We start from the raw sequence: 20691 nt of genomic DNA, 5'->3' as shown, positions 1-20691 counted from the left end.
TTCTTAACCTGAAGCACCACTTTAGCTAATGGGGCCTCCTGCTGCCGCCGCGCTGCCGGAGCACGATTTCTGTTCTCATCCTGAAGCAAAGTTCTTAATCCGAGGTATTATTTCTGGGTTAGCAGAGTCTGTAACCTGAAGCGTATGTAACCCGAGGTACCACTGTATTTAAAAAGAAAAAACAAAAAACTGAGTCAAGAATTCATAAGAATCTAGTAAAATCTGATATTGCAAGTTCACTTTATTTTACGTAGTTTGGAAGTTTTCATGGCACTTTGCAAGTAATTGTCTCTTTTTCACATATTTGATAAATGATGCAAAATTATTCATGAACAACTGTGTGAATATTTGTCGCCATCATGCTGTACAAGTTGTACTATCTTCATCAACGGCACAGGTAGCATTTTTCTAGCAATCCTCTTTTAAAGCCATCTAGATTCATGGCCACCACTACCTTCCATTTATCCATTGAAGGTCTTGTACACGATCCCTTCCCTGACACATTTTTTTCTTCACAACAACCTGCGAGGCAGGTTTGGCAGAGAGGTTGTAATTGGCTCAGGGTGACAGATGTAGATGTATAAATGGCATCTATGTGTGCAGCGAGACCAAACATGGGAGAAGCTTCCTGATATAGAATAGGATGTCCGTATTTTCATTGGAGAAATGTTGGAGGGTATGATAATGGCATTATGATATCGGCAGTTTTATTTTCCATTCCTCTGCTAATGATCCCTAGCTGTGTCCAGTCCTTGCATGAGCAGACAAAGAACATTGGATACAGCCCTCAGGTGTGAAAACACCAGCCTCCCACCATGAGTGATATGCAGAACCCATCTGGGAAGTTGCCCCTAGAAAAATGTAACAAATAAATGATAATGTGGTGCCCGGAATGCCTTATGCAAATGAGCAGATCTGCATACATTTGCATTGTCTTGCTTCCAGCATGCACATCCCCCCTCGTCATATGCTGGGGGAAGTGGGCCCACACATCTCAGCTGCTCCCATGGGTCTTGCACACTTCCTTCTGTCTTCCTTTTTATTCCTGCCTCCCTTGTCAGTCTCCGGTTGGCACTCTGTCAGTCAAGGGATTCTCAAATAGCAAATGCGTTCCATAAATAGTCCCTTGGAAGAATGATCATATTAAAAGCACTTCCGCACACTCGCTCCCCACCCCCAGTAGAGAACGAATCATGTGGAATTGAGCTTCTTAATTTGAGACAGCCATCACACATGAATTGAGTTACCTGTCTTTCTCTGTGGCAGCTCAGAATGCTGGGCATCATTTGAAAGATAGCAGAATTGCGAGGCAAAAGAAGTTTAAAAAGTGATGTGTGGCGTGGAGAAAGTGGAAAGAGGAAAGTTTTTCTCCCTCTCTCATAACACCAGAACCCATGGCCATCCAATGATGCTGAATGTTGGAAGATTCAGAATATATACATATTAGACAAATTCATGGAGGATGAAGCTATCAACAGCTACTAGCCATCATGGCTATGCTTTGCCTCTGTGGTCAGAGGCAGCGATGCTTCTGAATGCCAGATGCTGGAAACTGCAGGAGGGGAAAGGTCTCTTGTGCTCGAGTCCTATTTGCTGATTTCCCACAGGCACCTGCTTGTCTCCTGTGGGAGTCAAGTGGCTGAAGTTAGCCCTGCAGGCCAGAGTTTCCCCACCCGTCTCCTGGGAGAGGTCAGCTACCTTCTGACTGAGCACAACCACCTCCATCTCTTAGACTCCTACGTGTCTTGACTGTAGGGCTTGGGGGACCTTAAAGGGGATGTGAGAATCGAAGCAGCAAATGCTGCTGTACCTCCTGCGCCAATGGGGTGCCTGGAGTCATGGGCATAGCCAGGATTTTTGTTAGGGGGGCAGGACTTTGTTGGGGGGCGGACGACTTTTATTAGCGGGGGGGGGGACAGAACTGACCTGATGGGACAGTTAGTTAAGTATTTCTATTGTTTTATTTGATCTAGGGGGGAGGCAGCTGCTCCCCCGCCCGTCCCTTGGCGACCACCATGCCTGGAGTGCACATTTGCCGTTTGCTACAGCGGATCTAGAGTCAGTGGCAGAGCATATGCCCACACTGCCCAGGGCGGGCACGCTCCTGAGGGCGACATGGCACAGAGGGTGCCCTCCCAGGCATGGGACAGCTGCTCAGGTGCTCAAAGTGCTGCGCGCGCCCTGCAGCCGGGGTCAGAGTGAGCTGCCCATGGTGGACATTCGGCGTGCCGCCTGCCTGCTACTCCCAAGCCTCCCCCAAGCTGTCAAAACAAAGGGGGAAGGGGGAATGCCACCAGCAAAGCGGCGCTGCTCCGCCCCTTACCCCGACGGCTTGGGGTAGGCTTGGGAGTTGCGGGCCGGCGCTACGCCAAATGCCACCCCCCCCCTCAGTGAGGGCACCAGGGGTGGTCCACCCCACCACCCCCTTCCTATGCCCCTATCTAGAGTGCAGGTTTTCCCCCAGTGAGAAGCACTGCCCCTCAAACCCAAAAGTGGAGGTGGAATGCCCATCTCCTTGGCTCTGCTTTTATGATGAGGTTGCTAGACTCAAGGCAGAACCTGGCTTTGAAAGCAAGCTGTGGGGCTGCTCCCAAAGGAGCATCACTTCTCAGATCCCATCCCAACCAGGATGTGCCAGCTTTCTTGGGAAAGAGCCTGTCCATCTCCAGATCAACCTCTCCCAACCCGGTGCCCTCCAGCTGTTTTGAACCGCAACTTCCGCCAGCCCTGGGGTCGTTGGGTTGTGGCTGAGAGGAGCTGCAGCCCCCCAAAGCCCTGGAGAGCGCCAGGTTGAGTGGGGCGGCTGACTGAGAGGCTGCATAGATGGGAATCTCGATCTCATGGTCGATGAACGAGGGGTGGTGTGCCATCTTAAGGAGCCTCTCCTCCCCCTCCCCTTGTCCCTTGCTGCCAAGGAGATAAATAACTCAGTGTCACAACAGACATGAAAAGCTGTGATGGGAAGCATCAGGGCAAATCAGGCCAAATGAAAGCGAGTGCCAGCCAGCCTCAAGGGAGTTGTTGTGGAGGGGAGGGGGGTGGGAAGACCACAAGAGAGAGACAGGGGGAGCAGATTGCTTTTGAGCGAAACTGGGTTCAGAAAACAAGGGAAGAGGGAGTCCACCTGCCTGCATCCTGTTACAGTGGTAATTCGTTCTGGAGGTCCGTTCTTAACCTGAAACTGTTCATAACCTGAAGCACCACTTTAGCAAATGGGGCCTCCCGCTGCCGCTGCGCCGCTGGAGCACGATTTCTGTTCTCATCCTGAAGCAAAGTTCTTAACCCAAGATACTATTTCTGGGTTAGCGGAGTCTGTAACCTGAAGCGTCTGTAACCTGAAGTGTCTGTAACCCGAGGCACCACTGTACCTTCCTCTACTGAGGCAGGTGGGTGAAGGTTCTCTCCCCACACCTGCCCACTCCCAATCCTACCTGGGCAGTGGGAACTGCAGGGAATCAGGACACAGAAGCAGCAGCTGCAGACCTTTTGCTTCTTGTGTGAGGTGTCATAGAATAGTAGAGTTGGAATGGCCCCAAGGGTCCTCTAGTCCAACCCCCTGCAATGCCGGAATCTCAGCTCGAGAATCTCTGGCAGGTGGCCATTCAATCTCTGCTTGAAAACCTCCAGTGAAGGAGAGCCCACCATCTTGAAAGGGAGTCCATTCCACTGACAAACACCTCTTGCCATCAGAAAGTTCTTCCTGAGGTTTAATCAGAATCTCCATTCTTTCTGCTATTCCCGCATTGCAGGGGGTTGGGCTAGATGGTTCTTTGGGTCCCTTCCAACTCTATATTTCTATGATTATCTGATTCTGGGCTAGGGAGGGCTACATCAGTGGTTCCCCCAAGTATTGACCTACGACCTTTTCACCAAACTCAGGTTCAATTATAAGCACATCACTTGCCTTAAAAAAGAATACTATCTCCCTTAGAAGCGGAGATTTCTCTAAGTATGTTCTGACTTAATGAATGCGCTTTTTGTATCTGAAGGTTTGCTGAAGACAGGTTAATTGTTGTTAACCCCCATTTTCTCAGTGTCTCATTACCCAGCTGCTAGCTGAGTCGTTAAAAGGAGCATCTTCCGAGCATTTATGAATCTGAAAGAGGTTTGCTTTGGGGTGAAGCCTCTGAGTTTTCCGATGCAATTAACTTTCATCGCTGCCCGTGCCCGATACGCTGCACTTAAGCAGGTTGAATTAAGTGAAGTTCCATTAGTCCCCATCTCCCTAATGTCGCTCGTTAGCGGGGAGAGAGTGCAGCGCATTACACTGATTAATGCAGGAGAAGAAAGAGGTTGAAAAGCATGGAGGACCCCACAGAGTGGACTCCGTTCAACTCATGGATATCCAGTGAAGCGGAATGTTGGAAGATTTGGGAGAGAGAAGTCCTCATTCACACAGTGCAGAGTTTAACGACAGAACTCACTGCCACAAGAGCAGCCTTGCTTACCAACCTAGATGGCTTTAAAAGGGGATTAGAGAAGGCCATTGAGGGCTACTGGCTATGATGGCTCTGCTCTGCCTTCACAATCAGAGGCAGTAATGCTCCTGAATACCAGTTACTGGAAACTGCAGCAGGGGAGAGGGCTGCTCTGCTCAGGTCCTGCTTACTGGCTTCCCACAGGCATTTGGGTAACCAATGTGAGAACAGGATGCTGGACTAGGATGAGTGATTGGCCTGATCTTCTTATGTCCTTCTGTTCTTAGTTTAGGACTTGACATCTTTCCGCAGGGTCTGCAAGACAGAGCTGTTCCGCCTGGCCTTTGGTTTGGACTCAGTTTGACCCTTATGTTTCCCTCCCCTTATGGTTTTGATCTGTGGGCTATTATTAAAATGAGGCTGCATTTTAAATTGTATTTTTAACCTGTATTTTAAATTGTTTCCCCCCCCCCATGAAGTTTTATTGTAATTTTACTGGTGTTAGCCGCCCTGAGCCCAGCTCCAGCCAGGGAGGGCGGGGTATAAATAAAAAATTATTATTATTATTATTATTATTATTATTATTATTATTAGTGCCTTGCTTCACTTCCCTCCTTCCTTCTCACTTTTCTCATGAAGTCTTTATTATTGTTGTTGAATTTGTATCCTGTCCTCCTTTCAAGGAGCCTCAGGGATGTCTGCAAGGTTTGCTAATTCCCCCTGCCTGCCCTGCATTTTATCCTCAAAACAACTTTGTGTGCTCAGTTAGGTTGAGAGATAGCGGCTCTTCTAATATGAGCTTCCTGGCTGGGCAGCCAGCCCAAATGGTCCACTAGATGGGAATTTGAATGGACACACATGCGCGCGCGCACACACACACACACACACACACACGTGGAAGCCCATTGCCTGAGGCATCTGTCACCAACCTGTTGCTTTCCAGATGTTTTGGACTACAACTCACAGCAGCATCTGACCGCTAACCAGGGCTGATGGGATGCCATCCTGTAGAAAAATGAGTTAATGGAGCCCAGCTTCACACCAGACATTTAAAGCACTAAAATACCACTATACACAGTTGTGGTTTCCCCAAAGGACTCTGGGAGCTGTAGTTTGTAAAGGGTGCTTGTTAGGAGATCCCTAGTTCCCTCCCAGAGCTTCAGTGCTTTAATGATCAATCCCTCTTTGCAAGGAACTATGGAAATTGTAGTTATGAGAGCTCTGTTATGGTCTGAGACATTTGGAGAGCAATGGGGGGCAGTACTAGCAGTGATTCCTGCATTGCCGGGGGTTGGACTCTAATAATAATAATAATAATAATAATAATAATAATAATAATAATAATAATTTGTTTATACCCCGCCCATCTGGTTGGGTTTCCCCAGCCACTCTGGGCAGCTTCCAACCAAATATTAAAAACAATACAGCGTCAGATATTAAAAACTTCCTTAAACAGGGCTGCCTTCAGTTGTCTTTTAAAAGTAAAATAGTTGTTTATTGCCTTGACATCTGCTGGGAAGGCTTTCCACAGGGCAGGAGGCACTACCGAGAAGGCCCTCTGCCTGGTTCCCTGTAATGTAACCTCATTTCTCGCAGCGAGGGAACCGCCAGAAGGCCCTTGGCATTGGACTTCGGTGTCTGGGCTGGATGATGGGGGTGGAGACACTCCTTCAGGTATACAGGACCGAGGCCGTTTAGATCAGCCTTGGCATTCCTCCCAACACTATAGTTCTATGATTCTATGAAAAGGCATTTTAGAAGATCTCCTCCAGGTCTGGATTTGGGTTTTGTTGCCTGGAGCTCTTGTCTGGTGTTGTGCAACTGTGGGATGCCATATTGCCTCTTAGCCTCAGTTTCCCATTTGTAAAAAAACAAAAAGGAGCGGAGGATATATTGCAGAGGTTTGTGCATTGATTTGGCACTGTTCATTCATTGGGACGGTCTTTGATGTTCTGACAAAGTCGCTAATTGGCCGTAATATTCTTCCTTGTTTGTTTGGAAGTGAATATTGGGAATAGTTCTGAATTCAGATACCCCGCTAAAGCATCTTTTGGTGGCCTTGATCATTTTGCTCTGTAATCAATTTAGCCTACCTCGCAGGGTGATTGTGAGGGAGCGGGGGAAATAAAATAGCCCCAAGCTCCTGAGAAGAAATCTGGCATCTGCAAAAATGTGCCTCACATTATGGAAGGCGGAGTAAAGGTAAAGGTAAAGGGACCCCTGACCATTAGGTCCAGTTGTGATTGACTCTGGGGTTGCAGCGCTCTTGATTTTAGGAAACCTCAAAGCAGTTTACAAAAGAATAGCACAGTAAGATGATTAGTAAAACCAACAATAGACTGAAAAAGTATCAGCCATCTAAATATCTAGGCAGTCTTGTCTAAACAAAAATGTGGGCAGCGAAGGCGCCTGCCTGGTGTCAACAGGCAGGGAGTTCCAAAGTGTAGGCGTAAAACTGATTTTATGTGGCACTTTCAGCAGTGCCAGTTCCACAGATGGAAACAGTCAAGGGGGCATATTGTCAGGCTTCAGGGAATCAGATCCCTCCCACGGTGGCAGCCAAGAAGCAGAGAAACGATAAGCGTTCTCACCAAGTACTGTATTTTTGTGTGTATAAGACTATATTTTTTCCTAAATTTTTGAAGTTTGAAATAAGGGGTTGTCTTATACACGGATAGTGCATAGTGCATTTTCTTAATTTTGAGTCCCAAAAATAGGGGGCGTCTTATACACGGGGGCATCTTATACACAGAAAAATATGGTGATTTATTCAATATTCACACAGAGAGACGAAGGAGTGCAGTATCCGCTAGATCAGGCACATCCAACTCCCAAGAGACTACAATCTACTCCCACTATAAAAATTCTGGAAGTGATCTACCAATTGGGGGGGGGTGAAGCCAAAGTTGTTGAGATTTTTTCAGGGAGGGGGTTAATTAGCGTTAATCCAAGTAACGCCCCCCCCCAATCTCTCCTATTCTACTCCACCCCTGCATTGGCTAATCTGAACTTTCTGCCTCTGAGCTTTATGTTCTACTACTTTCAATGTTCGCCTGGTCCTGGGGGAGGCAGGGGGTCCAGGAATGCTTTCCAGGACACTGAGACTGTCAGCTGTCTCTTCCTGGTGGTTCTTCTTCTTCCTGTTGTTCCTCTTCCAATATTTCCCAGCTTCTCCTCTCTGCAGCCTCTGAACTATGCCCTTCTGCAAACCACTGTTCTAAATCTATACTGTCCTCCTGTTCTCAGGAAGGTTCAGGAGAAGGGGTGGGGCAGCCCCCACCATTCCTCCTCAGTCCAGCCCCTGACACATATATATGTAATGCTCTTGATGCATATCAGTGACTTGCATTTATAGGCAAAGCCCAGCACTTAACCAATCGTTCCTTTCTTCTGTTTTGTCTCTTTTCTCCAGGACCCACGGAGCAAACACAAGTTCAAAATCCACACATACTCCAGCCCCACCTTCTGCGACCACTGTGGATCCTTGTTGTATGGACTCATCCACCAGGGGATGAAATGTGACAGTAAGTCCAATTGCATTGAGAGATATATGACCCAGTCGCAGCATCTGGAGTCTGATTCACAATTTTCTTTGTGGATACAGCAAAGTCCTTATGATCCCACTTTATCACTCCAGAGTATTGTGGATTAACTGTGTTGCTTGGGTGGGGAGAGTGGGGATTTCATGCACCCGGTGCTAGACTTGGCTGGTTTCATCATCCTAGTGAAGGAAACCGTTGCTTTTTTCCAAAAAAGAAACTTGAAGCAATTTACAAAAAAACGAACATTTAAAAATGAGTATAAAGACAGGATAAAACAGCCTAAAATACATAAATATATATATATATATATACCAACCCAACCCTCCAGACCACACCACTAAAATTCAATTGGGGAAGGGTCGTAGCCTAGTGGTTAGAGCATCTGCTTTGCATACAGAAGGTCCCAGGTTCAATCCCCAGCATCTCCAGTTAGGGCTGGTAGGGAACACAGTCTGAAATGCTGGAGAGCTGCTGCCAGTCAGTGTAGACCAGGGGTAGTCAACCTTTTTATACCTACTGCCCACTAACGCGGTTCTTGATGGTAAAATTTCCTTACCACCCACCAGTCCTCTATGGAAGAAGGATTCAGCTTGTGCCATAGAACCCCCTACCGCCCGCCTAGAATCCTGAAACACCCACTAGTGGGTGGTAGGGATCAGGTTGACAACCCCTGGTGCAAACAGTGCTGAACTAGAAGGCCCAATGGTCTGGTTTGGTATAAGGCAGCTTCATATGTTCCTAAAATTAAGATCCCAAAGGCCAGGGTGAAAGGACCGGTTTTGCCTGGCACCTAAAAACAGCCAGTGATGCTGCCAGGCATGCCTCCATGGCAGGGCGGAGAGCATCCCACAAATGAGGGCCCACTACTGAAAAGGCTTTTTCTCATGTTGCCACCCTCAGCACACAAAGAAGGGCCTCCGATGAAGAACACAGGGTCCATGTTGGGAGAGGCACTCTTGAGCTATTGGGGAGCCCCATAAGGTTCAATCCCCAGTGATATCTCCAGGCCAGAAAGGGAGACAGCCCTGTCCGAAACTTGGAGAGTCACTGCCAGCCAGTGTGAACAATATTGAGCTAGATGGACTAAAGTCTGCATATGACAGATTTGGTTTGATATTCAAGTCAGCCCATAATTCTGAACCATGAGGACTGGAATCTTGCTTTATTTTTAAGAGTGAAGCTATAGCTCTATGGTAGAGCATCTGCTGTGCATGCAGAAGGTCCCAGGTTTAATCCCCAATGGTATCTCTAGGTAGGGCTGCGAGAGCTCCCACCTGAAACCCTGGAGCGACTGCTGCCAGTCAGTGTAGACAATACTGAGCTAGATTGCTATGCCTTTTACTGAGTCAGGACCACTGACCCATCTAGCTTAGCATGCCAACGAGGCACCTTCTGGATGTTATGGACTACAACTCCCATCAGACCCCTCCAGCATGTCCTGCAGACAGAGATGGTGGCAGTTGTCTTCCGCAGCATCTGCAAGCACTGCTTTGGCTACTGGCTCTCTACATCTCCCAACAGTGTCCCTCCAGAATTTTAAACCATTTTGAACCTGGGACCTTCTGAATGCAAAGCAGATGCTCTAACCCAGGGGTCAGCAAACTTTTTCAGCAGGGGGCCGGTCCACTGTCCCTCAGACCTTGTGGGGGGCCGGACTATATTTTGAAAAAAAATATGAATGAATTCCTATGTCCCACAAATAACCCAGAGATGCATTTTAAATAAAAGCACACATTCTACTCATGTGAAAACACCAGGCAGGCCCCATAAATAACCCAGAGATGCATTTTAAATAAAAGGACACATTCTACTCATGTAAAAACATGGTGATTCCTGGACCGTCTGCAGGCCAGATTTAGAAGGCAATTGGGCCAGATCCGGCCCCCGGATCTTAGTTTGCCTACCCATGCTCTAACCGCTAGGCTATGGCCTTCCTGCCACCTCTCACTTCCCCCAGACAGTGACAGAAGCAGGAGCCGGTTTGCTTGCTTTCTCACCAGGACGCAGCTGCTACCCTCCTCCACTGCTGGATCAATAAATCTCGTATGTTGACCTTTTCCTTTCAATGCTACCACACCCTTTGATTAAGGCCACGAGTCTCCTTATTTGTGCAGAGCTGGTGTGGTCAAATCCACCAGCGGAGGCTTTGCTGTGTTTACAAGAAAAGGAAATCTGAGTGAAGCCTCAGTTGCAAGAAGTGGAACAGGCAGCCGTGAAGATGTTGCAGCCTCATGGTTGCTGGTGTTTGTTTGTATAGCACCATCCAAGGACACAGAAGAAAACACAAGCATAGGAGACATGTCCTTGTCTTGAGCCCCTTGCAATTCAGAATTCAAGAGCGGAGGAGACAACTGAAGGAGGGAGGTAGGAGTACAGAAGGAAGGGAGGAAGGAAGGAAGGGGAGAGAATTAAAAAGGGATGCAGAATTCAGGCACACATCAGTGATGGTGCCCAGCTGAATTTAAGGATAATTGAACATCTGAGGAACAAGGAGATCCAGGATTTATAGAATCATAGAATTGTAGAGTTGCAACGGACCCTCAGGGATCCTGTAGTCCAACCCCCTTCCTCAGTTACAGGGAGGGAATAGGGAAGGAAGGGTTCCAGTGCTGCCTCTCCAACAATACAATTGGGGTACAAGAAATATGGCATACAGGAGATCCAGTTCCCAAGGCAGCTACAGAGCCAGTGTGGTGTCGTGGTTAGAGTGCCAAACTAGGACCTGGAAGACCAGGGTTCAAATCCCTGCTCAGCCCATGAAGCTCACTGGGTGTGACTTTGGGCCAGTCACTGCCTCACTAACCTACCTTGCAAGGTTGTTGTGGGGATTAAATGAGATGGGGAGATCCATGGACACCATGGGGGGGGAGAAGGTGGAGTATAAATGCAAGTGATAAATAAATAAATAAGAATAAGCAGAAAGAACAGCAGAATCTATTGCCCTGGTTTGCCCTTCCCAGATTCATCTGAGTTGCCCTCTGAGCTTTCACTCTGCAACAAGGAACGCTCAAAAAAAGCGACTTTTTTGTACAAAGTGAGAGCTGGACTTTTCAGAGGGGTGTGGAAGGTTCTCATGGGGGTGGAAGGAATGCTGTTCCCTCTCAGGATGAAATTGCTGTTGGGTGGGGGGGATCACATGGATCGGGCATAGGAAGACCTCTAATGGTCACTGTGTAAATTACAACCATCCTCTTAAATGGTTTATTTATTGAATTTATATCCCAACTTTTTAACTATCCATGGCTTTTTAGAGTGGGTGGGATGCTCTAATGCATCCTACCTCCTGGTTTTAATGTTTGCATGTTTCTGTTTTGGGTAAGTTATTTTGTAAGTCGCTTAGAGTTGCCATGGCAAAAAATGGCGGCTAATGAATCTACTTAATCATAATAATACTGCAGAGTAGCTCTCTGGGACCACTGCAATGGAGATGGTGGAAGGAGAGATCTTAGAGGAGTTGATGGATGTAAATGAGGCGGGACAGGAACCCATCAGGTCTCAAGCCCTGGACTAGATGTCCAGTGGCATGTAGGGGTTTTTAGATGGTCATACTGGGGCCTGGGGGAGACTAGGATTCAAATCCCCACTTGGCCATGAGGCTCACTGGGTGACCCTGGGCCAGTCTCTGCCTATCAACCTACCTCACAGGTTTCTTGTGGGAACTAAATGAAGAGGGGGAGAGCCATGTGTGCTACCTTTAGCTCCTTGGAGAAAAAAGTGGGATATTAATGCAACCAAAGAACAAAGAAATAAATATAATTTTTCAGGCAGAAGGCAGGGGAGAATCTAGTACATGTTCAGAAATAAACAGCAGCAGAAACCTATGTGGTGTCCCATTAAAGGAGGTGGAATGCATGATATCCTGATGGCAGGCAAAGCACAATGTCTTGAACCCCATTCTGGGACCTGAAATCTCTCCTTCCGATTCTCTCTCCACCAGCCTGCATGATGAACGTCCACAAACGCTGCGTGATGAACGTACCAAGTCTCTGTGGCACGGACCACACTGAGCGCCGGGGCAGGATACACATCACGGCGGAAATTGAAAACGAGGTCCTCACCGTCGTAGGTGAGTCTGGGAGTGGGTGGTTTGCTTTGTTGTTCCTTGAGGGAAAGTTCAGGGGCAAAAACGTCTTGCCTCCCTCTTTGCCTTCCAAAGAGCTTTCAAAAACTAGCATTGAACTGTTTGTGTGTACACCCTTGTACAAATTAGTTTAAACCAACAATGTAGTTTATTGTACAAAACTCACATATACATGTACAAAACTCACATATATGTACATTTAGTAACGGATATGACCTCCACTATTTTTAAGCAGCATTTGAACACAGTTTGGCATGGAGTCTACTAGTTTTGAACAGTCACTGTTGATTTTCGGATTCCTGTAACACACTTGAATCAGTGCCTGAATGAGCTTCTCCATAGTCACACAGTTTACAGCACGGAGGTGACTTTTACATATAGCCTACAAATTCTCAATGGGATTTACATCCGGGGAATTCCCTGGCCAATCAAGTACCTATATTTGCTGCTCTGTCATGAATTTCTTCACCACTTTTGCTGTGTGACAGGGGACTAGGTCCTGCTGCAATATCCCAGTACCGCCAGGATACCTCTTTTCCAGATCTGGAATAACTCTCTTTCGTAGAACCTCAATATATTGTGACGAGCGCATCATTCCTTCTATTGGCTGCAGCCTTCCAGCACCATAATGACAAGAAGCCCCAGGTTGGGGGTTGGTGTGTGTTTTTTAAATTTCATTTTATAATGTATCTAAAACAGGCAGAACAATTTTAGCAGCAGCTGAAAATTAAAATGATAAAATAAAACTATAAAATAGGCATGTAGGATGAGTACAGTTGTACATGCGATAAAATAACAAAAGTCCAAGTAAAAAAATATCAGCATTATCAGATTAGCAAGTCTGGTTTTAGATTTGCCTCACTTATGACAAGGGTTTTTCTTGAAAATGATGGTTCCGCTGTATATGTAATAAAGGGATTCTACATCATATAAAGTGTTTGGAGTGCATGCCACCCCAGATCTCTGACTGGTGCACGATGCTGGGAGTTTCAGATTCCCACCCAGGGTTCTGCCAGAGTATTATTAATACCCGGGTGGCCCTGTGGCCTAAGCTACTGAACCTCTTGAGCTTGCCGGTTGCAAGGTCAGCACTTCGAATCCACATGACGGGGTGAGCTCCTGTTGCTCTGTCCCAGCTCCTGTTTGAAAGCACACCAGCATGACTGGATGAATAGGTACTGCTGTGGTGGGCAGGTAAACTGCATTTCCATGCACTCCGGCACTCATCACAGTGTCCCGTTGCACCAGAAGTGGTTTAGTCATGCTGGCCACATGACCCAGAAAGCTGTCTGTGGACAAATGCCGGCTCTCTTGGCCTGAAAGTGAGATGAACGCCACAACCCCATAGTCACCTTTGACTGGAATTAACCATCAAGAGTCCTTTACCTTTACCTTTTATTAATAATAATCGTTGAGTTTATAGCGTGCCCTTCCTCCCCACAAGGTTGGGGCAGCAAACAAATGTACAATTTAAAAGCAGAATTAGAAACATTCTTCTACCCATTAACCTCGAGGTTGCCAGGAACAGTCTTCTTCAGCCACCACCAAATGTGTGGGTAAGCAGGAATGTTTTTGAATTCCTTTTGAAAGCTAGTCATGATGGAGACAGGCACACCTCCCTAGGGGAAGGCATTCCACAACCGGGGAGCCACCACTGAAAAGGCCCTGCCATGGGTCAGCACCAACCAGAGAATCCCCTATGGAAGCACCACCACCAAGGGCTCAGCTGCTGATCGCAGGGTTCGAGATGGTTGGTACAGGGGTAGATGCTCTTTTAGGGATTTGGGCTGCAAGCCATTTAGGGCTTTATATGGTAGCGCTAACCCCTTGGAAGTATGTGTTCCACATATATGAACATAAAAAGAGCCTGCTGGATCAGGCCAGTGACCCATCCTGTCCAGCATCCTGTTCTCACAATGGCCAACCACAATGGCTGTGGGAAACCCTCAAGCAGAATTCAATCTCAAGAGCATTTTCCCCTCCTGCAGCTTCCAGCTTCTCTTTCTGAGCAGAAGATACATTTAACCACTTCATGCCTCTTCAAGCAGGAGAATAAGGGTGTTTTATTGCTCCTAGTCTTCCCCACCTCTCAACAGCTGCTTCTTCCTCCCAGCTGCATGAGCAATTGCTCCAGCCTCCTGTCTGTGATCTCTGGGGTTTTGGTGTCCTGAAATGACCTTAGCATGTTTCAGATGTTTTGTCTTAGACAAATACTGTGGACTACCGCTCCTCATTCACCCAAACCAAACACTGCTCTTCTGAGCTTTGGGTCTGTGGTATGAAGTGCACAGAGGAAAAGTATTTTAGGACTACTGCACAGAGGAATTCAGTGTGAGGTGCTGTTGCTTCTTGAAGTGAGGAGCTAATTCCCACCCTCCTGTTTCTCACCATTTCACACCTGTCCTCAGTGGGAATTAGTGAGAGAGCACCCTGAGGAGTCTGAATCACATTTTCCGCAAATATAAATCTGTATGTGGTTTACATTTAAAAAAAAAACCCAAATGCAGATTGTGGCAATCACACAGGGTCCCTGGACGTTTGACAGTCTATTGATCCCTGTGCCACCACTGTGATTGCTTCCCCGCTGCCACCAACCCGTTTCCCTCGGGTACACACGGAGTCCAGACAGTTGTTAACATTAAACCAAATAAACAAGTTTATTTTATAAGCATTAACAAGTTTATGGTTTCAGATAATGTTTCTTGTCAGTTTCTTAATCTTAGTTTCTTTACCGGCCTATACCTTCCTAATACCTTCTAACTGATTATCCGAACTGTCTATTTGACTCCTCTTAACAGATTCTCTCACTCTCTCACATCAAACTATCCCAACCACCGACTTATCCTCCCTCTCTCTTCTCTAACACCCGACTGACTCCCCAACAACACTAACTCTCACTCTAACTCCTCCCCTTGGGTTCCCACTGGCCAATCACTTCACACTCATTTAACCCTTTCCTTATGACCCAGCATGATGTCACCTAGGGCAAACGCCACACAGATATACAATAATGATACTTAGTACTTAAAAAAGTACTATCACTACAAACATAACCAGTGGTGTCAAGGTTCAGGGGGTCAAATAACCATTAATATTTCTGCAATGGGGCCCCTGTTTCCTAGAGCTGCCCAGTCAGCATGAAAAGGGAGCTTTTTAGTCAATGAGAAGTTTTCTCACCTTTGTGCCCATTGGAGCCAATCGGAGTGAAAGGAAGTGAGTCAACCACTGAGGATGGGCTCCTAGGGTCACTCTGGAGAAGGTGCACAGGAAGAACACCAAGGAGGAGTTGTTGTGTATGCTCCAAAGCTAAGCACCTAGGAACACCAAAAAGATGAGGAGATTCAACTTCAAGTGAATGGGGTGCAAATTCTGTTTGCTACAAAGCAAAACACAACTTGAAGTGTCTCTGAAATTTGATATTGGAGCATTCCAAATAATTTGCCTGCGGATGTGCACAGAAAATGTGGAGAGTTGCATTGTTCTTTGCAGGGCACCCCTAATTATTATTATTATTGTATATTTATAACATTATTGCGTCATCTCAGAGTATTGCATAATCTTAGAAAGGGCATGGCTGTGGCTATGCTTCTGAACATAATGCTAGTAATCAAGGACTGACAGCTCATTTGACATGCATCAAAATTTAAATGAGCATGAAACTCACCAGTGGGTCAAGAAAAAATAACCCAATCATTTCACGTCCCAAAGTAGCTCCAAAGTTGAAATTAGTACCTAGCCATTCTCCCCTGTCAGAAAAGATAACAAGAAGCCCTTTTATGCCTCAACCTCAACAGCCAGCAAGTCCTCTCAAGAGTTCTTCTTCTGGATGAAGGCTCTCTTACGACGTCTCTCAGAGCTGCAGGGCGGGGGGCAAGGCAGGTAAAAGCAGGCCACTCCCTGATGAACTGCATCATGATGGCAATACTGAATATTCTACACTTTAATTTCTTTGGAGGGTGAAAACTATTTGTTTTAGCAAAGTAGAAACTTAGCATTTCAGTTGTCCAAACATTCACTTGCCCACTGCCAATCATGTTTTGTTCCATTACTTCTCCCTGGTCCTGAGCGCTGCTTTGGCACCTTTTTTTTATATACGATATATACAATATCTTTATTGTCATTGTCCTATGCAGAACAATGAAATTGAAAAACTACATAAAACTACATAAAAACTACATAAAACTACTATGTTTTTTTTCCCCTGCACCACTCCTCCAACTGCTCAACTTCCTTCCTATAGGCCGCCTCCCCCTCTCCAGCCGTGATTAAACCAACCACCGTTGTATCATCTGCGAACTTAATGATCTTATTACTGGGGTACTGGGTACTGGGGTATTATTTTACTTATTTTACTTCTACTTCTTCCTCCTTCTTAGAGGAGGCATGGAGAAGAATTTCATTTGGTCCCTATTTTTAGGCACACAATTTGCACCTCCCAGACTAATACACAGATTGGAGCATAATTATCCTTCAGATTTTGCAATATGGATACCAAAATGCTATGAAATGTGTGTTTTAGGTTAATAGATGTTTATAAAGGCATACACTGAGATACACATGGTAAAATGCATACTTAGGTACCTACACAACACACTTATGAATAAATGCCTATGACTCTGAGGTGGGTGGGTCCATCCCTCAATACCACCCACGAAAGGTCCATGCTGTGATGGAGTGTTGGCACAGTCATAATTTGCTGTGCAATGAGCTCCCAGAGGGCGGCCGAGTGCATTGTGAGTCAGGAAACAAATATTTTACAAGGAATGCTTAACAGTCATTGAAAGGGGGAGTTTTGGCTCATCTCGGGGGGTGGGGCGCAAACACGATAAACAAAAGCTGCAAAGCATGTTTCTGAGGTAGTAGTGCTGTACCCAAGCCAAGGGAGGAGTCATAAATTGCCGAGTTAAGGCAAAGCAGGCTGGCTGGCTCATCTTGAATCATCTCCAAGAAATGGCAGTTGTAAGTCTGGCAATTGCTGAATTATACAGCAATTGCTGCTGTTCCTTTTTTCAGTGCATCTGAAATTCCAGCATGTAATTTCATAGATCTGTAGAGTTAGAAGGGATCTCAAGGGTGACATCTAGTCCAACCCCCTGCAATGCAGGAATTGCAGCTGAAGACTTCCGGACAGATGGCCATCCAACCATGGCTTAAAAACCTCAAATGAAGGTGATCCACCACCTTCCAAGGGAGTCAGTCAGCTGTTACCTTCAGGAAGTCCCTCGATTTACCACAAATGCATCCACCCACACACCTCATTTTTTAATGAAATAAAAAAGGTGCCATAAGTTAGAGCATCTGCCTTGCATGCATAATAATAATAATAATAATAATACATATAAAAACATTGTAGTTGTTGTTTAGTCGTTTAGTCGTGTCCAACTCCTGTCTTCCACTGCCTCCCGCAGTTTGGTCAAACTCATGCTGGTAGCTTCGAGAACACTGTCCAACCATCTTGTCCTCTGTCGTCCCCTTCTCCTTGCGCCCTCCATCTTTCCCAACATCAGGGTCTTTTCCAGGGGGTCTTCTCTTCTCATGAGGTGGCCAAAGTATTGGAGCCTCAGCTTCAGGATTTGTCCTTCCAGTGAGCACTCAGGGCTGATTTCCTTCAGAATGGATAGGTTTGATCTTCTTGCAGTCCATGGGACTATCAAGAGTCTCCTCCAGCACCATAATTCAAAAGCATCAATTCTTCAGCAATCAGCCTTCTTTATGGTCCAGCTCTCACTTCCATACATCATATAAAAACATAGTAAAACATTAAACATTAATGCCTTCCCAAGTTCAATCTCCCATATCTCCAGGTAAGGCTGAATGTAAATCCTGGACAGCCACTGTCAGTCGTTGTAGACAGTACTGAGCTACAGATGGAACAATGGCTCTGTGTGAGGCTCCTTCCTGTGTTTAGTCCTCCATATTGTGGAGCTGATTGGGAAGGGTGGGTTTATTTCACACAAATAGTACTGTCTTTCCAGAGCAGCCTTTCTCAGCTTGCTGCCTTCTAGATATTTTTGATTTACAACTCCATGCTGGCTGGGACTGATGGAAGCTGCAGTCCATAACATCTGGAGGGCACCAGGTTGGGGAAGGGCTCTTCTCAAGTGTTCCCTCTGGTCTTTTGGAATTTTGTTTTCCAGGAAAACACAAGGTTGCCTTCTGCAGAACGAAGCCTCTCTCTGGAAGGCACAGATGTATCTAGAGTGCTCTCTTGTGGCATCAGAAGCAAAGAGCATGTGTAAAGCCAGGAAATCCAAAGGCCTTTGTTCAAAAGGACAGAAAGCATGTCTCCTATATGGTGAACCTTCAGAGGGATTTGTGGGTTAGTCATGTGGCCAATCTGGATGCCTAGATCAAGGGCGTTTCCCAGCCTAGCCCTAGTACTGGAAGCCAGCCCAAGAAATCTGTGGCACTAGAAATTGAGAAGGTCTGAATACCAGTTCCTGGAAAGTGCAGGAGGGGAGAGTCCTGATGTGCTCAGGTCCTGCTAGTGGGATTCCCCCAGGGCTTCTGGTTGGCCACTGTGAGAACAGAATGCTGGACTAGTTGACCCGTTGACCCGATCCACCAGGCTCTTCTTAGGTTCTTATGGTCTTGCAGTTGAGTCCTGCTTGTGGGTCTCCCACAGGCATGTGGCTTGCCACAGTGAGAACAGATGTACAGTGGTACCTCTGGATGCGAACAGGATCTGTTCCAGAGCCCCGTTCACATCATGAGTAGAACACAACCCGAGTCTGTGCGTGTACAGGTTGCGATTCACCACTTCTGCGCATGTTCGTGATGTCATTTTGAGCAGCTGTGCATGCGTGAGTGACGAAACCCAGAAGTAACGCGGTGAATCGCAGAGCGTAACCTGAAAACACTCAACCTGAAGCATATTTAACCCGAGGTATGACTGTACTGAGTTACCATCCCATTAATGCAAGGATTTATGTTTGTGCAACAGGACTTTCCCCTGATTCCTTCCCCCATGCACCCCCTAAAACTGTTCTAGGGGGTTCCCCCAATCCTCTAGAGCAGATTTGGGGAGGGCAAGGAATGTGCAGGGCGGGGGGGGGGGGAGGAGTCCCATTGCACAAGTAGAAATCCTTGCACTGATGGGGAATGGTTACTTAGTGCTGTTTTGGATACAAATCAGTATTGGGATTCAAATTGCAATGCAATAAAATACAATATAACAAATAAAAGAAGCAGTAAAGATACAGTTAAAGCGTCTAGCACAGTGCAGTACAATTGCTACAATTTAAAAATCATTAAGTGGTCCAGCCAGAGCCTCAGCGATTTTCATCTGTGGGAGGGAAAGTTTGGGACTTGCAGATATAGCATGGTATCTAAGCCACCCCTAACCGACAGAGATCTGAACATGATTTACAATCATGTTTTAAAGCAAGAAAATTCAATATAAGCTTGAAACCAAAATTAAAAGTCAAGCTGTATCAATGCATCAGATGAATATCCATCAGCTACAGCTGGCTCATCTGCATGGCATGCCTCAAGTCCCAGGTTCAATCCCTGACAGTTCCAGGAAGGGCTGGGAGAGACCCCCTAGCTGAAAGCCTGGAAAGATGCCGCCAGTCAGTGCAGACAGTACTGAACTACATGGACCAATGGTCTCGCTCAGTGTAAGGCTGATTTCATTATTACTAATGACACTATTGATCACAAATAATTTCTCCCCACCAAAGGTCTAGGTGAAGAGCTAAGTTTTTAATGGGCACCGAACCCAAATAAGGAAGGCAGCAGACATGTCTGAAGTCAGGGAGTTCCATAAATGAGGAGACACCACAGTGTAGATTGTATCCCATTTGATCCAAGTCACACCCACCTGCCCATCAGCTGATGTCGCTCAGATGGGCAGGTGACATCAGCTGATGATCAGAGGGTTGGGGTCAGTTCTATTTTAGCTGCATGTGCCAGTTTCCCACAGGAAACTGGTGCACTCAGTCAACGCAGCCTGTTTTAACACACACACACACACACACACACATGTATCATCTGCTGATGAGCAGGGGTCAAATTCTGTCCAGCTTGGCAGGAGTCAGTGCAACCCCCTTCCTGAATCAGGTAACCAACACTAAAAAAAAATCCAGTTCCAATACAAACACCTTCCATCCTGCAGGATTCATAGACTCATAGAATTGTAGCATTGGATGGGGCCCCAAGAGTCATCTAGTTCAAACCCTTGCAATGCCGGAATCACAACTAAAGAATTGGTGTTATATGATGCAATTAGCTGTGATGCGCCAAACTCAGGCAGCTGCACTCTACGCTTCTTGCAGCTTCTAGTCTGTCTTCAAGGGGAGCCCCACGTAGAGTGCATTGCAATGATCTGATCAGCAGGTTATCGTAGTGAGTGGGATTAAATTTTCTTTAATTCAAAAGTAAGAAATTGTACATCTTTCTGCTTTGTTACATCAACTGATGTGGCTAAAGGGTGAGGGTTAGAATGATTGCTGTATGGCGAGAGCTGGGGTGCTCCGGCAGTAGAAGTGAGGTGTGCAGTACAGCAGCGGGAGTGGGAGTAGGGTGCAGCAGTGAGTGGGGGCAGAAGACAGCAATTTCTGTTTCATCTCAGGTGGCAAAATGGGAACAGGCTGCCCCTGGGAACACATACAACTCTGACCAACCCCAACCAACGTGGCTGGACAATGCT

At 46.4% G+C, this 20691-nt stretch overlaps 1 protein-coding gene across 2 annotated transcripts in view; it reads left to right on the top strand.

The window, feature by feature from the left end:
- PRKCB (protein kinase C beta) overlaps positions 1 to 20691 on the top strand; it is a 197385-nt gene that overhangs the window by 89640 nt on the left and 87054 nt on the right. For both annotated transcript variants that reach the window (XM_083584680.1, XM_083584679.1), the window contains exons 4-5: positions 7831 to 7942; positions 11898 to 12026. In XM_083584680.1, coding sequence (XP_083440806.1) covers positions 7831 to 7942; positions 11898 to 12026 — 241 coding nt within the window. The remainder of the gene's footprint in view (positions 1 to 7830; positions 7943 to 11897; positions 12027 to 20691) is intronic.

The sequence above is a fragment of the Podarcis filfolensis genome (assembly GCF_964270895.1).
Source record: "Podarcis filfolensis genome assembly, chromosome: 14".
Taxonomy (NCBI): Eukaryota; Metazoa; Chordata; class Lepidosauria; order Squamata; family Lacertidae; genus Podarcis; species Podarcis filfolensis.
This window is presented reverse-complemented; position numbering and strand designations above follow the sequence as displayed.